Source organism: Falco biarmicus, chromosome 8, assembly GCF_023638135.1.
Source record: "Falco biarmicus isolate bFalBia1 chromosome 8, bFalBia1.pri, whole genome shotgun sequence".
NCBI classification, from domain to species: domain Eukaryota; kingdom Metazoa; phylum Chordata; class Aves; order Falconiformes; family Falconidae; genus Falco; species Falco biarmicus.
Window position 1 is genome coordinate 10139902 of NC_079295.1, and position 17909 is coordinate 10157810.

The 17909-nt window shown below is 38.8% G+C and overlaps 1 protein-coding gene across 2 annotated transcripts in view; it reads left to right on the forward strand.

The window, feature by feature from the left end:
- The window catches only part of BARD1 (BRCA1 associated RING domain 1), a 44755-nt gene that overhangs the window by 18486 nt on the left and 8360 nt on the right, over window positions 1–17909 (forward strand). For both annotated transcript variants that reach the window (XM_056349448.1, XM_056349449.1), the window contains 5 exons: window positions 2103–2183; window positions 2874–3046; window positions 10783–10891; window positions 12389–12524; window positions 13526–13618. In XM_056349448.1, coding sequence (XP_056205423.1) covers window positions 2103–2183; window positions 2874–3046; window positions 10783–10891; window positions 12389–12524; window positions 13526–13618 — 592 coding nt within the window. The remainder of the gene's footprint in view (window positions 1–2102; window positions 2184–2873; window positions 3047–10782; window positions 10892–12388; window positions 12525–13525; window positions 13619–17909) is intronic.

Below are 17909 nucleotides of genomic sequence, written 5' to 3' on the forward strand. Positions count from 1 at the left end.
TTCAGATTTGATGCATGTTTGTTACCTTGCAACCGTAAAGAATATGCTGCTGTTAGAATTCTTTAATTGCTTTGAAAGATAACATTTTGCTGGGACATCTAAGTTGTGAACGTAATGCATGAAATTGATCTCTGATGTGTTAATTTACTTGACTGTTGGAAAACCAGTGATTCTTAGCATTTTTTGGGTGAATTTTGAGTTTTCAGTTTTTGCTTGCTGGATTTCTTGCTACTGAGCAGTCTCTTGATATTTTCTCTCAACTAAAGAGTAAAGATTAAAGTTATTGTGTTTTTCAGTGTTCCTCGATGGTTAAAAAAATGGGATTAAGTTTATCTTTGTTGTATTTAAAGCTTAACTTAATATTCTCACCTTTTTTTAAGAAATGCTGTGGAGTAACAGGAATTTCTTGACTTGCCACTACTTAAGAGTGCAGAACTTTCTGTATATCATGGATTAAACTCATCTTCCCCCCTCCAGGCCCCAATTTTTTTATATATTGCAGATTTGGTGAAGGGCAAGAACGGGATACCAGTCTGTATATTAGTCTTTTCTGGGGATTGCAATACCCTGATCTAGGGAAAGTGTTAGCGGTCATCTTGAAATGCTTGGCTGGGGTGGATCCCCCAAAAAAACCAACCAACCCAAAACAACAAAAAAAGACACCCCCACCCCCCAAAAAAAACCCAAACAAACAAACCCCACACCAAAAAACCCCCAACAAAACCAAAAAACAAAAATCCCATAACCTAAAATAAAAATAGCTGGGGTATTGGTAGCAAGCTGTGCAGAAACTTGAGGCCTACTGGGGTAGTTTGGCCTTTGAAAAGCTCACATTATTTAGGTGATTAGTTTTGGTCATTAGATGGCCCTTGATGATCTCCTCCTTCCCTGTTACTCCATCAGCTGAGAAGTGGTGCATAGCTGCTCCTAATAAGAGTGCAGGTAAATCATGGCTTTGGCTTAAGAGGTGGTACCTGATGATAAGAAGTGTGGGACAGCCTGGCCCCGTTAGTTGTGTACCTGTAGCTGTGGTTCTCCCAGCATTGCAGCAAAAACTTTGGAACAAAATTCATGGTGCCCCTTCAGGCAGGGCAGACCTATGCAATTGCAGCTCTGTAGTAACAAATGCCAGAAGGGGGAATTGACATGGTACAAAGTGAGTTTTAAGTACCAACACCTGGGGTGCAGATGGTGCTGTGAAAGAAGGGGATCAAGGTCTGCTTTTAGTCTTTGGGTTACTTTTCCCACACGCTTTTAAAAAGACCCGCACTGCAGAGATTTCCTTGCCTTAGCTTCTGCTTGCCTATTTATAGCTACATCTGTATATACTCCAATCTTATTACTGGCTTTCTCTCTTGTAGAAGGCAAATATTAGTGTCAAAACCTCTGATTCGCAAATCCTGCTCAGTTGCTTCCTATGCCTTGTCTCTACTCAGCCTCTTCCCAGAATTTCTGCATTAGTTGCCACCCTTTTCCACATACATTTCCTTGCTTATAGTGAAAACTGAATATAGCGTTCTTCCAAAAAAGCAAATGAAAACTATCTTGGTAAAATAACTGTCAGAGAAAGTGTCAGTGAGATTCAACATAAGTCGTAATTGCAGTGTTAAATAGAACTCTTTCCCTTTTCCTTTTGACTTGTGGGAAAACAATTTATAGAAGCTTGTCAGGCTTATTCATCTTTTACCTATGCATGTTTCTAGCCAGTTATTTAGATTAGTTTGAAAAAAAAATCCAGTCTGAAGGACAAGGGAATTCTCAATAAATGCTCCTGACTTTAGTCCTTGTGGTTGAATCTAGTGGACAGATTGCAATCAGCACAAACTTCTCTATTTATTCTGAGTAGTCTGTTATATGTAGCAGTTTTAGCTAAAAATACGTATTTCTGTAAAATGTGTAGGTGCTTCTAAATGAACAGTAATGATAAACTGTGGTCTGCAGACCAGTTGAGTTTTTGTTATCCTGACAATATCTAAATGGAAGACTGGTAACATTACATTTTTACTGCAGCTAAATTTATAATTCTGCATCTCATAAATTTTTGTTGTCTTTTGTATCTCCTTTGTTATTTTTTAATAACTATGGGTTTTTCTCCTATGTAGGGTGATGTAGCAGCTGTTGACCAGCTGCTGAAAAATGGGGCAGATCCCAATGTCAAAGATAATGCTGGCTGGACACCACTTGTGAGTGTTGAAGACTTTTCTGGTGTTATTTCACTTCTAATCAAATTTCATTTCAGCTCTCCTTTGCCATTTTTTAGTTCCCTTTACACGCATTTAGGTGGCAAAGGATTATGTGAAGTGATGATAAACAAGTTTAAAAGAATTTATGAGCAACTACTGACCTGCCCAAATCCAACACTCTGCTGCTGGGGCAGGGCATGCCAACGCATCAGCCTGTGAGTCTGCAAATGCAGAAAATATAACTATGGTAGCTAGAAAATTATCAATTGCAGACAATGTGATATATTTTATGGTTCTAAATGTCATCAATGTTTTTTACCATTTTGGAAATATATCAAGTTGTTGAATGAAAATTACTTGAATTACAGAAAATAAATAAAAGGTTCTTTTCAACCATGACTTCTTCCTCTCCTGAAGAATACTCTTGACAGAGCGTAATCTGGGAGGCTTTATTCCCTGTAGTCCAATTTGCACACAATTGGCCTTTGTTCAGTTCATTTCTGTGCTTTTTATTAGTGCTAGGTTCCAAGGTTAATTCATGTCAGGAATGTAATGCAGTATCCTTGCATTGTCTTCCCCAATTGTCTTAACTGAGAAGTGTTTGAAAATTAATTTGGCTGGTATGACAGGAGTCCTTCCTCTGAATTCTGTTTCACTTGAGTTTCTGCTCTTACACGTTTACCCAACTAGCACGAGGCATGTAATCATGGGCACAAAGAAGTGGTGGAGCTGTTGCTACAATACAAGGCGTTGGTGAATACTACAGGGTATCAGAATGATTCACCGCTTCACGATGCTGCCAAGAATGGGCATGTGAGCATTGTTGAGCTCCTGCTTTTGCATGGTGCTTCCCGTGATGCAATGTAAGTAGATGTGGAATGTTATTTTAACTGTGGTATTAACTACAGCTACAACTTCCAGGGTGTATGTTAAGTAAATGTGATGCAAAGCTACTAATAAATGTGATTTATCTGATGTGAGGGGGTGGGTGTTAAATGTATACTTTGCTATACTTACATCCTACTTTTCCAGGTAGGTGTTGCCTTTCCATTTGGCTTTGTCCTAAGCTTTTCTGAGGATGTGTATGTCGTAGATAGCTGGAGTATTGGAGATTGTACTAGGAAAGTAACAAAATATGCTTACCCTATTCTTACCCTTTCCTGTTGGGATCTTGTTATAGCTACTGTCAGACCTAAGATGCTGAGCTAGATGAGTTTTGAACTGCTACAGCTGTTTTCTGTCTCTTTACTTTTACTACTTTACTTCCTAGCAGAAGGTGTTTTGGTCCCATCTCTTCTGTCTTCACAAATGACATAGATACAGGCTGAAGTTTGGGGAGTGTTTTTTGTTTATTTTTTTCCTTTCTGGACTAAAGCACTAATTCTTGATACACTGTTTAATTAAAAAAATTTAAAAAGCTTAGAAATATTTTCAGCTCCATCTTCTGTACAGTTACACCTCCTGAAGATTTTGGCATTTGTGTATAGGAGGTGCTAAAGAATCTGTTAGTCTGTGAATAACCCTGCAAGCTATTAGTATTTCAGACACCAAATGTGGTTTTAGGTGTGGTATTGCTGTTGTGCCAGGGCCTGTGTGTGTAAAATTTGAATCCAATGCATGTTGTCAGTAGGTGTGTGTATACAGTAACACGATAGGATGAAGTCTTGCACGACTTCCTTGCCAGCCACATAAAGAAGCATAAACAAGTTCAGCTTAATCACTTCAGCTTTCAGTATTTGCTCTTGAAGCTTACAGAAGTAAGGTACTATGTAGAAAAGCATAGGGTTTTCAAAAACAGTCCTAGTCTTGAATATGCCGGAGTTTTTTGTTCTTTTTTTAAATCAAAACAACAAAACAAACCTACAACTTTAGCATGAAAAAGTAAAACAAGGATCAATTGTTCATCTTCACTTTGTTCTTGAACAACAAAGACCAGCTCATCACACCATGAAAAGCTGACAGCTTCAGAAACTAATTTTCAAGCCACTTGAATATCAGGAACTGGTTGTGTGACACTTATCACTTGTCTGTCTGGTATTTGAAAGCGTAGCACAGCCAACAGCTTGATGCAAGGTTTTGACAGGACTGGTAGATTTGCACAGCCGAGACTCCAAATGCCAGCAGCAGACGCTTCAGGTCTCTTTATTAGCCTTAGCTGCATGTGTTAGTGCAAACTGAGATGAAGCTGAAGCTCTTTCAGCTCATTCTACATGAGCAAACATGACTTTCTATTGAAACAGAAGCTTTTTAATCATGGAAGGAGAGATTTATGTAAACTTTAAATTCTGTCTTGGCTTTTCACCGAGCACAGGTAATGTTCAGTTGTATATTAAAACAATGTGACTTAGGGTATGTCACAACTCTGCAGCTAGCTCCCCCTTGCAGTATTCTAACCCACTTCTAAGTATGTTACTGACTTAATTTCAAAGGTACTTGGAATCTCTACTGCATGGTGTTAAATACATATACTTTTTATTATTATTATTATTATTATTTTGACTTAAAATCTTTTTGGGAACAAATTTAGCTGCCTCTAATCTTTGTTTCATTTGTCTGGCAAAAGGAACCACAGGTGCTCTGGCAAAAATCCAATCCTGTATGTCCCCCCCCTGGAAAATTTGAGGTTTCCAAAATTTCTGTAGACTCTCTCTCTGGCTGAAATGCTACTGTGCATGTTACTATTGCATTGATGATGGAGAGGGGTTGGGTTTTGTTTGTGCTTTCCCCTATTTTTACAGAGAGCATTAGAGATGCAGAGAAGGGGATGTATAGGTAAAGTGTTCAGGCTAGAATAATAAGACTTTACTGACATCTTCCAAATCAAGAAACAATAGAAACAAGAACAGTGTGTCAGTCTTCTGAAAATGTTCTCTGTCTTCCTTGCATCCTGTGCCCAGCTAGCTTCCAGCAATGAATTGTGCCGTGATCTTCCCCTGAATCATGGCTTTGCAGATCTTAGAGGGTCTTTTTCTGCCACTGCCTCTGGTAGTTGTAGTTCTAATTAAACAGTGGTTGGATTTGCCTATGTAAGTGGGTTTGAACCTTCTTTAATGTAGAAGGTTTAAATTACTCTTTTTTTTTTTTTTTTTTTTCTAGTGGGTGCAGGTACCCTTATAATGAAGTCACTTTTTTTTTTCCTAGATCCCAGAGACCTGCAGACACAGGAGGCGAGAACAGGGTAGTCACTTAAGATCGTGCAATTATAGTTCTTTTCCATATGACTAGTTATAATTGGCCTCTTTTGTACTTAATGCAGGATCTGCTCACCTTCACGTTGTTACTTTAGCATCTTTAAAGTAGAAATTGAGCACTGAACTTGCATCTCAAAGATTTATTTTCTTTAGGAATATACATGAGTGCCTTAACTTTAGAGGTGTGCAGTATGTGAGCTAAGACTATACCAAACCATTTTTGCCAAGCTGATAAATTTGGCTAATCTTAGTCTTCTCTTTTTTTGGGTATATAAAACTTTCTAGTCCTTTTGTGGGCTCTTCAGGCTCTCACTGAACTAACTTTCAGCCCAGGAGAGGGTCCTCTTTATCCTAGCATAGCAAGATGATTCTTTGGTACCTCGTGGGAGTGGGGAGGAAAGATTGATTAGTTCACTGTGGTTACTTAAAGTCTTTTCTTTTAGCGAAGCTAAGTAAAATGCGAACATGATAAATGTATTCAAATGTTACTTGGGATGCTATGAAATATATAGCATGAAACCTCACAGAAGTGACTGATGTCTTGCAGCTGTTTTGACAGTAGAATTAACTCAGTTTTGTATCTTAATGTCCCTTGTGTGCTGGGGAGTTAATCTACTGGAATAAAAACAGAGCTTGTGTTGAATAGTCTGCTTAGAGCAGTAGTTTTGAAATTTAGTGTGATACTCAATTTTGCAAGATGAAATATTTTTTTAAAGATGTGCCATCTTTACTGACTGCAGGCCCAAAGGCAGGTAAGATCCACTGGTCTGTAGAGGGAGGTAGGATATGTCTGGGAGCAAATACAGCCGCTTTCTAAGGGATCTCAATTCATGAGGTGGACAGGGATTAGCATAACCCTAGCCATCAGAGAGCTGAGACTTTGCAGTTTCAGATTTAGATCATCAGGTTCACAGACCCATCAAATATGTCTCATTCCAAGTGAGTCTTTCAGGCTAGTTTTTTCTCCATGCATGTTAATGCATAGTGTGTTCAGAAGTAACTGTATGTAATATGAAGCAACGACATGTATTTTGGACCAAATGAATACAGGTGGGAACTATCTCTTTTGCCAGAAAGCAATCCTTGGATTTCAGTATTCCTGGGCAAAACCCAAAATTTTGCCAATCTGTAAGATTTAATAGTTGTGGCACTTCTTGTCATTTGAAGTTTTCAGTGACTGAGAAAGATATGAACTACAAATGAAAAATATTATATGGACCAGTGGACCTATTAATTGTCCTGTTGGTCTAGTTAATTTCTTAAGTTAATCTCCTACACATAGCTAATTTTTGTTTTATAGCTTTTTTCAAGTGCTCACTCTCTTGAATTGTCTTTTTTTCCTTGCTTCACAGCAAGCTAAGTGATTTGAAAAATTAGATCTGTGCATTTGCAATTTCACAGTACTTCCTAAATGCTTTCATCAAATGGGCTATCTTTCCAGTTTTTCATGCACAATAAGTTTAGCATTAGTAAAAATTGTTTTGTTGCCCCATTTTTTTAGATATTAGTTGGTTTTGAGTAGTTTTGAGTCTGATTCTGAGCCGACCTGTGGGAATGCTTAGGGATAGACTGTGGTCCTCTGTTTCGAAGAGCATGGTGGCAAAAACTGTTAGAACCTGTGGTTAATTCCAGGAGGTATTAGACCCATGGCACTGTCATAATTTTGTCTGCTTTTATAAGTGAAGAAAGTGCAGGATGCTGCGGTCTTAAGTGCAAGACAGTATGCTTAACTTCCTGCTGACAGTAGGTTAACTAAAACCCTGGCCTTGTTTGGATATCTAAGATGGTCTTTCTGGCTACACAGACTAAATTTTCTTTCTTCTGTCAGGTTCAAGAAAGATTTCTGCTTACCATAGTCTCAAAATACAAGTGCTGACTTCCACATGCAAATTGGTAGTTACACTACTGCACTAGCACCTGGTTGTGAGATTTCCATTCAAAACTGAACTCTTTTGTGGGGTGGGGTAAAACTTGATTTATGCTCAGCTGTGGAACAGGAAGTAAGCTGCTCCATTTTGATACTAGAAGTTAAAATTCCTGATTACAAAGTAGTATATAGTCATCATTAGCTTGTATCGGAAGCTGTGTAAGTTTGTGGCTTTGAAAGAATAGGCAGGGGTGTGTCTCCCTATTTATCTTCTCCTCTGGACACTTACTTCCTGAAAGTTTAATGACACATTTAGAAGGTAGCTGTTAAGTTTCTTTTTGACTACAGCAGTTAGTTCTGTTGTCTTCGTGCTGAAGACTTCAACGGTGTTGCACCATAAACTGAATCTCATTTTCTAAAGATTTTCATAAGCAATTATTTTGATATGTCAGTCCTTAAGATATCATCTGTCATCTCATGTAAAGTCATAGCAGATTACATTGAGTTGCTCTTCATTGGGCTCATCTTTGTTCTCAGCACAGTCATCCTGCTCTTTGATTGGAATTTGTTCTAGCCGTAATAGCCCTCTACCGACTATTCAGTACCTTGATGACTGACTAATAGGAGATTGCTTGTATCAAAGGATACATCTGACTCTTGAACGTTTAAAACAGCTTGCAAAAAGCCCACTCGCATTCTGGTAGAAAGAAGTATGCCTTAAAGACCTTGTATTTTAGCTCAAGCACCAGAGACACTTACTTCTCTCTTGTAGAAACAATTGTGTCTTCCTTCTGTAAAGCAGTCATGTGCATTGGACCCATTTTAACAAACCCAGACCTAAAGAGTAAGAGCACACAAATGGTTATAGACTTTTTTTTTTAAAATGCTGTATGTGTGTGTTAGAGTGGACTTAATGTGCATGTCTCCCTTATTTGTTTTTTTGTTTTTTGCGAATGGGGTCAAAATAATTTCTTACTCTGAATAAGGCGGATGATTTCTGTTGTTCAGCTTAGTTGAATAAAGACAGATTTGAGCCCAAATTTTTGCCAAAACCTGTTTCCCATTCCTGTACCTTAGTGATGCCCTTGTGGCTGCATAGATCTGGTCCTTGATTTCTGATCATAGGGTTAAAAATAATATACATTCCTAATATGTTAAAAACTGTTCCCCTAGTAACTGCTCTGAGAAGTGTACCAGCCCAGTGGAGACTGGGCAAAGCATGATCTTTCTGATCATGGTTACTTTTTGGATGGTTAGTGGGTGCTAACTAAAAAGAACAAATCTGGTTTTAGCCCTTTTTCTTTGAAAGGGATGTGTAAATTACAATAATATCATACTTAAGACCTGTTGTTAGAATGTGTTCCATGTGTTAGGTTTTATTTTGTGAACCCTCTTTTCTCCCGTTTCAGCTACTTTTTCCTCGCTTTCCTTAAGCTCAAGCTGCTTTGTTGCAAATAGTCAAAACTCTTAAAGCCATCCCTTGGGCTGGTGTTCCTTTTATCAGACCTCAGCTCCCAACTTTGTTATGATTTACTTTAACTACAGCACCTTAACGTCCTGTGAATAGCCATTCAGTCAATGCTGCATAATGATGGGACAGCATTTTGCAATACACTGGTAAGAAGTGACTGAAATTATCTTAAAAATATAGAAAAAAAATTAAGTCAATAGAGGGAGTAGCTGGAGCTTTTATTTGTACAGTTTAATTGGCAAAAAATGTTCTTTAACTGTGGTGGCCTATATATTTATCTATGGTAAACATTCATGATGTTTTTTTCAGTAGTCAAGGATCTTACTGTGACTTGGAAGGGGGAAACACTCCCAAACTTCTGCTATCAATATGCAGTGATTTCTTTCCCCTGTTTAGTTCACAGTAAAAGGTCAGCCATCTAGTTGAAAGGTGATTTTTCGTGTATGTGCTAATATATATATTCTTTCCCCTGCCCCGCTGCCCGATACATTTTTCAAAGGAGCTCTATCCTGCAGCTGTTTGAGTCAAATATGGCCCTTATTTCAGGAAAGGGCAAGAGCTACCCTGATGATGCATGACAAAGCAGGAACAGCATGACAGTATTTAATGGGCTGCAACTCCCAGGACTGGGCTGAGATTTAACCAATTATAGTCTGCAGAATTTGTATTATGCTAGCTCTCCGCTCATTAGTAACAGAGAAGAGCTTGGAGTTGGTAATATTGTAAAACTAACAACTGTAAAATGCCACCCCAGAATCTCCTCTGTGGGGCTCTGAGGATTGTTGTTTTCCCAAGAGGCTATTTGGTGAGCAGTGCTCGGTCAGTAGCATAGAAAGGTGCTAAGGTCAGATGCGTCTTTCAGCTTTGCACTGGCCAAAGCCTCCTGGTTAAGTCTGAGTGAAGACTTAATGATGTGAGCTTCTCTTTGGGCTGGATTGGGTTATGGCCTTATGTGGAATTCCCTGTAAAGCTTCCTAGATTCGTACTCTGCACAGAAATGTGTGGCAAACTAAGAGACGGCACTTTGAAGATGAGGAGGTTTTTGACCTCTTTAAATGTTTCATTGTTTGATGACTAAGCTTGCTGGATTTCAGATACTGAGTCAGGGCTTTGTTCTCGGTGACAAGCTTCCCCTTCATAACGAGCTCTTATTATGCCTTTTGAGAGCCAGAGCTACATGATGTGGGGAGAAGAGGATCGGCTGGAATGGCCATTATTCTTGCAAAGGGCAAAGCAAGCAGAATATTTCCCAAGAGTACTGGCAGAGGATCGTGTTTGTTAATGGCAATTATACCTGTTCTGCGGTTTCAAGCTTTCCTGCACACGCTACTGTCCTGCAGCTGCAAAGCTGTGTGAGGAAGTGATAGAAGCCATGGCTGTGCCTGCTGTTGTGTTTATAGCAAATCATGTCTGTCTGAGTAATGCTGAAAGAATGAGGGAGGAAATGGGTCTCGAAGCATATCTAATAACTATGAGGTGCCACATAGGATGAATAGTGTTCAACAAAATTGGCAAACCAACTAGAATCTGAATGAATTGGCTATAATGTGTTCTGTGGAACAGCACGCTGAGGGGAAAATGAGATGTGTACTCAAATTTTGGAAGTGCGAGGGAGCCACTGTTCCCAAGTAGGAAGCAGACAGCTTTTCCCATAAAAGCATAACCACATCAGGCTCTGATGTTTAACACAGTATGTCATGTCTTTTATGGCAAATGGGTAAGCCAAAAATAAGTTTCTTGGTAATATGACTGCAATGAAGGATTAAAGCTGAAATTTCTGGGTCTTGTGAAGGATATCAACGTGCGTCTTGAAACAGTTTAACAAGGATTCTGTTTATTTAACTGAACATTCTGCTCTGAACATCCCTTACTCCTCAGCTGAATGCAGCAGCTTGTAATTCGGTATCCATCTGTCTTGGATGCAGTTCTTACTTGAAGCTTTGTGGTTTTTAGCTGAAATTACATATTAATAAGAAAGTGGGAGGGAAAGCTACCCAGCTAATGTGCCCAGTTAGTTAAGAATCAAGTCACATTTTATTTACTTAAACCCATCTGTGCTTGTTTTGCCAGTAATATATTTGGTCTACGGCCTGTGGACTATGCAGAAAGTGAAAAGATGAAGTCTGTGCTAACGTTACCAGTGAAAAATGAATCATTTTCACTTAAGCAGCCCTCGGAGGTAAGTGTGTGTTGTTTTTGTTTTGCTTATTAAAAAACTAGTTCATCCTGTAAGTATTGAAGGCTTGAACCAAAGTACAGTACATCACCTGCCTTTACAGGGAGATTTAAAATAGGCTGGGAAACTTAACTTGCACAATATTTCTAGAATATACGTGGGACGCTTAAAAGCTATGATATCCTGTGTTATAGCTTTATCTGGGAAAACAAAGGATGTTTCTTGTAATGTGCTTTTATTATAGGAGAATAAATGCTGTGTTATTCTTGAAGTATTGTTGATTGAACTTTGCTATTGTTGTTTTTTTTTCTGCATATTTAAATTTGCTCTACTTGCCAAACTGGCTGAAAGCAGCAGCAGTTTTTGCTCCAAGTGCTTCTTGTGTGCCTTTAAAAGACTGCTCCAGTATCATCCTTTGTCCAATAATGAAGATACCACCAGCTCAGCAGCTGAAAACAGCTTTTGGATGATTGTTCTGGGGTTTTTGGTTTTCCCCTCTTCTTCCCAAAGACTTCTCAGAACTTGTGACCAAAATCAGGTTAATTCAGGCTTGGAAAGTTACTGCATTATGAAATGCTTTGTGCTTCCTGATGAATGATGACTAAACTGACCTAGCTTATACAAGCAGTTCTGGTCTACTCCAGGGTATACAGCCTGTTATGATCCCTTCTCATTGAGGTAATATGATACCCATTGGCCAAAAGTAAACTATTGCAGCTAAACTAGCAAGGATATGACTCTTCCTCCTACCTGTAGCAAATGTAAGATGCAGCTCTTCTGTTGTAAACAAAACACTTGGTATTTGCATTTGCTTTGGGGATGAGTGTGTGCCAATGGATGCCACCAGCTCATGTGGATGACTCGATCCAAAGCCTGAGGCTTTAGGGTAACTGAGTCTTAAAGGTATGTCTGTACTGTGGAATCTGGGAATACGTACGAAGACCCAGGAGCTGAAATACCACATCCTTGTTAGCATAAGTCTTGCACAAGCAGCTCCTCTTACTTTTTTTTTGTAGTATCTGCATAAAAAAAAATGCAGCATTCATTACTTTACAGGGCAGTGTATTAGGGACTCTTTAGTAAAAGTAAATGCAGGTATTAATTATGTAGGTTACCCAACATATTAGTAGCTTATCTGTTGGTAATACTTCACTAGAAGAAGGAGGCTTTACTGCTTGGTTGGAAATCCTTTCCTCCTTCAACACTGCAGTCAGTCAGGCTGTTTACACAGAGTTCAACCAGCTATATGCGTGCACACCAGTGTCTATAAAAAAAGGCAAAGAAGAAGAAAAAATGAGGCACAAGTACCTCTGTCAAGCTTTTTTTCCCTTGAGAGCTAGTTTGTTATATAGAGTTTTATCTATGGACCCTGTCCACTAAGCTTGCCATAAACTGTTTTTCAAAATGTTTATTCTTAGTAAATGAAGCTGTCAAACAAGTTAGCTGTTTCTTCATGCTTTCTAAGCATTCAGCTTATTGTAGGATTTTCTGTTCATGCAGGCACTGAGCCCCAGCCAGCCAAGGGATGGACCTCTTGGTATATTGGGGAGCAGTCTTAGTTCAGAGCAACAGAAACTGCTGAACAAACTAACAACAGTTCTGAAGGCTCAAAGGTGTAATGAATTTAATAGCAGAGGTATGTAGTCTTGTTGAAATGTCTCTGTCCAAATATAAGTAACTACAGTTCTGCATTTTAAGATACCAGCTGCAACAGGGTTTTTATCATTGCTAGTAAGTGCAATTTCTGAAATCATTGAATTATAGCTGTAGTAGAATGGTGGTGTGTTCCATGTAAGCACATAAAAAGCCTACCTGGTTACTGAGGCAGGAGACTTCCGGTGGAGCCACAGCTCAACAGTATATTATCTGTTGTTTAAAAACCCCTAAGTTCTCCTCAAAGACCTCTTCTCTCTACACCTTTACTAACTTTAAGGTGTCTGCTCACATGAGACATCCTGTAAGGTTTATATCTTTCAGAAGTGAATCTTAGGCAGAGGTGCCTTTAGACAGACCATGTCATTGACTAAAAGTTGACAAAGTTCTTCTCGCATGTCGTCTTCCTTATTCGTCATTAAGACGATGGAGCCAAATTATGGGGCCAGGGTGGCAGCTGGAGTTTGTTCTGTTTTGAGGAGGGGAACATTGTCTTAATCCCCTCTATTAGTTTTTCTTTGGAGTGCTGCTTTTCCTGCTTGTAAAAGAAATGCTAAGGTAATTTTCTTACAATCTTTCACATTCTGATTACTACTCCAGAATAGTGAGTTAAGTTTTGTAACCTTTGTGTTGAAGCAGTGAGATCCCATAGTAAGATTCCTGTTAGTTATATTTAACTTTAAAAGGATTGGGGAAAAAAAATAGTCCCATAAACCAGAGCCGCCTCTGAAGATTTAAGTGTTAGCTTAGAAACTATAAAAACGTGACTTCCCTTTTTCACAGCTACTGTGTTGAAACCCACCAAATTTCTAATAGTGCTTCTACTTACATCTTAGTCTCAAAAATCACATACTTGTGCTGGCAAGAGTGGTTGATAAATTACTGTAGTCTGTTTATTCTTTAAATGGTGATTGATTGCTTCTTAGCCAGGCATGGTTCTGATTTTATGTGCTTTTAGTTCTACTGATGTAATCTTTCTCCTAGTAACTCATCTTGTTATCCCTGATGTTCCGATGCCAAGTACTTTCAAGTGTATGATGGCTGTTCTGACTGGATGTTGGGTCCTCAGGTTTGAATGTAAGTATTAAATAGATGGGATTCTTCAGGCTTTTTAACCAGAAATTGTAAATGGGGTACCAGAGGAAAATTTTCTTTTTCAGCAACTGTCCTAATATCAAAACTAGCTTAACATAAAGTGTGAGTGTTTTGTTTTTTAATCTCCTGAGTGACAAGAGATGTAATTAAATACAACTACTCTTTCCTTGGCAAATGTGTGCATTTCATTACTAGATGTATGGCATAGGTCATACCCTAACTATCAGTGGGGAGTGAATTTGTTCATTGCTACATTAAGAGTGATTTGGAAGATTATGGAAGATACCCTGGGAAGAGGAGGGAGGAATTTATTAAAATCTTGAATTTCATATAAGCAGCTTCCATTGAAATTGACAGGAAGCTTTTGCTTACTTGATGTACGTGATCAAGGCCTGTAAGAAGGTGAGGTGCTGCCTATTTACATATAGGCTGAGATCTGTTAAAACTTCTAACCACGGTTAGGCTGTCAGCTGATCGTAACCCCTGTTTGTACTTTCCACGGAAGTTCTCTGTTGAGAAAATTGATAGGCTTTATGCAATCACAGGCTCGGGCAGATCAAATGTATATGTAACTTTTGATGCCCATTTATGTACATGCAAGCCCTGCAGACTGGAGTGCTCTTCAACTAGGATAGTAACCTCCAAGAAAAGATGACTTGCATGGTGTCTGCTTAGCATGCAAGTAGTTTTGATGTCAGTCACACAGAATGGTCAGGGTTGAAGGGACCTCTGGAGATCACCCAGTCCAGCCCCCTGCTAAAGCAGGTTCTCCTAGAGCAGGTTGCAGAGTCATGTCAAGGTGGATTTTAAATGTCTCCAGGGAAGGAGACCCCACAACCTCTCTGGGCAGCCTGTCCCAGTGCTCTGTCATCCTCAAGGTAAAGTATTTCTCCCTCATATTCGAAAGGAACTTGTTGTGTTTCAGTGTTTGCCTGTCATTGTTGTGCATGTCATCTGTCATGCAATCTGTAATTAGTTTTTATACAGTGTGTGCTTTTTTGTACAGCTGTTCTGTGGACTAACACCCCAAACTCTGCTTTTTATTCTTTCCAATACATTTCTTAGTATCTGCTTTCACAGTAGTTGTAAAAGCCATCTTCTTCCCCTTGACCTTTATGACTAAGTCCTATTAGCTAATAAGTACACTACAAATGAGTTAATTGTCCATGGAAAACTCACAGACAAATTTCATTCCAGTTTTCTACTGTGTAACTAAACATCAGAATATAGGATTCTTTAATGGTCTAAATTTTCCAGTCACTAATGTTTATGAAGGCACTGCTTAAAGCTTCAAAAGCTGCATACTAATTTTTCAAATAAAGCATGTCATCAGACTCTTTGAATATGGGACTTTTTTTTTCTGATGCGTTCATTTGCCTTGCAGATAGTCAGTGGATTTGTTCCATGCTTTTTTTTTAAAGGGTATGTTGAATTCATGTCCCCTCAGAAATGTTTTCTGCAATGCCTACAGTGGCATCCGATTGTAGACTTTATAAGCATTTGCAAAAGGAAAAGGTTGTGTTGTCTTTGGTGAATCTTACAAATAGGAGTAGCTTCTTGTTGAATACATAACATGGCAAAACGCTATTTATGCCTAAGAAGCAGATGGATTTAGTAACCTCCAGACACTTTCCTGACGAAGTAGAAGGGAGACGGTTTCCTGTTTGGAGGTAGGGATGCAGCAAGAAACTCAGAAAGCTTAAAAGCGACGTTTGAGTTGTGTAATTGGAAAGGGTGTGTTCATGTGCTCTGGAACAATACCCTGACTGAATAATCTGTTTCTGTGGTGAATCACTTTGCAGGTTCTTGGCTTCGCTCAGTTCAGGAGGTCTGCATACCTTCTATCGTACATGCTAGGGTGATTTTCCTTTACTTCATTTTATCTTCTTGCTAGTCAGATGCTTAGAAAACTTCAGCTGAGTGGTAGGGAGACTTAATTAGTGAGACCTGAATTTAAGTGTTTGTGGAAGAACTTTTATATTTAGATGTGATTGGGGAAAAAAATAGTGCGGGGGCTATTCAGGGAATATTTACATATTTTTTTATTTGCAGCAGAGTTTTATTTTGTCAGTACTGATTGGTACAATCCTGACTGCTAATGCTCCCAGCTTAGTAAGCAACATACCACTTAAAAGCGAGTGATTCTCCTCCCTAGTGGGAAATGTTAGTAATAACTCATGGGGGTCTGATGCAGCTAAGTGCCTATAATTAACAGCACCACTCCATCTGTTCCTACCAGTCTGTTATTAGTCTTCTTCAGAGTCATTACAAGTTAAACATTGTTATAACAAATAATGGGACTCCTGCTGATGAAACATTTGTCTAGGAAAAAGAGGTCTTTGCTTTGCTTTTCCATAACTTCTCTTTTTATTTATCATGGCTTTCTGACTTCTATTTGGATATGTTTCCTTAAATGTGATGCAAATAAACTTTCAAAACTATGTGCTCATTCTGGCTCACTTCTGTCAGTGCCAATGCAAATAAATTGGAGTTGCTTATAGTTCGGTGCTCTGAACTGTTCACTTAAAGTAAATTCATGTTCAAAAACTTCCCTGAAATATCTGAAAAAACAAAGCTCAGTGCAGCATTTTAATGAAATGCTGACTATGCATAAGTGATTATTAGAGGGTTTTTTTACTACAAGGTAAGCTGCATTTGACTGTTATTTCTAAACTTATATTTATAGTCTACACAATTACACAACTTTTTAAAAAATTGCATGCTTGCAAAAAACAGTATTTCATTTGAGAGTGGATTTCTGATGTTAACTCTTCTGTTATAGCAGGCTTTCAAGCTGTGTTTCTCTAATAAAAAGCAATTTCCTTCTCTTGTATAATTCTGCAGTGCTTCTGTTTACATGTATCTACGCACAGATATAGTATCCATTAGTATCAGCAGAGAGGTAATGTGGAATTTTCCAGCAGAGTTTGAGCTAAATGTAAGGCCTCTAGGTATCAGAGAGCCAAGATTTAAATATGTATCTCTAGTTTTGGGGTTCCCTTTTGTCTTCAGGTAGAAGATTAGGATGAAAGGATGTCACTACTGAGCAATATTAGATCTTCACAGAAGAAAAATTTCCAGTTGCAGTTCCATATTTTCCACATATAATACGCTGTCAGCAATATATCAGCTTTCAAAGCTGCACAGAATTCAACTGAGACCCTGTTGTCACTGTGCTCCTTGCCCTTGGCCATATCTTTGATTGGTTTCATTATTTTATTGCCTTCATTATTTCTGGGATGGTAATAGGGCACAAAGTAGCATATCATTATCCTTCTGCAAGTAGGCTGAGACAAAGATTCAAGTATCACTGTATTTCCTTTATGCTTTTTGTAGAGCATAGAATAGAGTAATTAAAACCAGCAGAAGTCTTTAATAGCTTTTCAGCTTGTTTTTTCTTAAACTGATTGTCATCTGTTAAAGCAGGGAATGAAAAATTATCTTGGTAACGATACGCATTGGAACAAAGTCATGTCAGGCTTTGCAGTGAACTGTCTGGCAGAATTGTAAGCATCTCATTGCTTATTCCTTCATCTGTTCCGCTTACCTGGAGCAGTGGCAATGATTCAGCTCTGATCATTTAAAGAATGTGAAACCCCCTGCTTTTCCTTTGAGGACTCAGAACAACTGGGAGTTGACTGGAAGAGCTAGGGGATTGCACAACCAACATTTGAAGGCAAAAATACCTTTCTGAATTTCTTGGAGCAACATGTCTATCCTTGTTTAGGCTATTAAACAAAAGAATTGTAAAGCTGTTTGAGCTGACTGCATTTCAGGCTGGACTGTCTCTTCCAGGCATAAACATCTTTTAGATAACAGGCTGATACTTGGCAGAGCCCTTCCTCCTTAAAACAGCTCAAAACTTTTGATCACTAGTATTTCATGCTTGTTTTGCAGTTGGAGACTTATTTCAACTGCCTCCTATAAAAGGACTCACAGCTCTGTGGGAGGCGGTAGAAATATCTCATGTGCATATGCATAGTCTGATGTATTGGGTATACAGCTGAGGGGAGTGTTTCGCTTCAACAGGGCCTGAACTTGTGCACTCCCACAGTGTCTGCACCTTCTGGAAAGAAGCAGGGAAACAGTTTTACTTCAAGGTTGGCACAGATTAAGACTGTGAGGCTGCTGGGTTTTGTAGAGAAAATGAGGGCGAGAATGTCTTAAATGTGGTGTTTGCAGAGCTAGGAAGTGGGTGATTTGAAATAAGGACTAGAGGAAAAGGAAATTGTTTCCACTGCTCCCTCTGTTCTGTGTCATCCAGATACTAGAT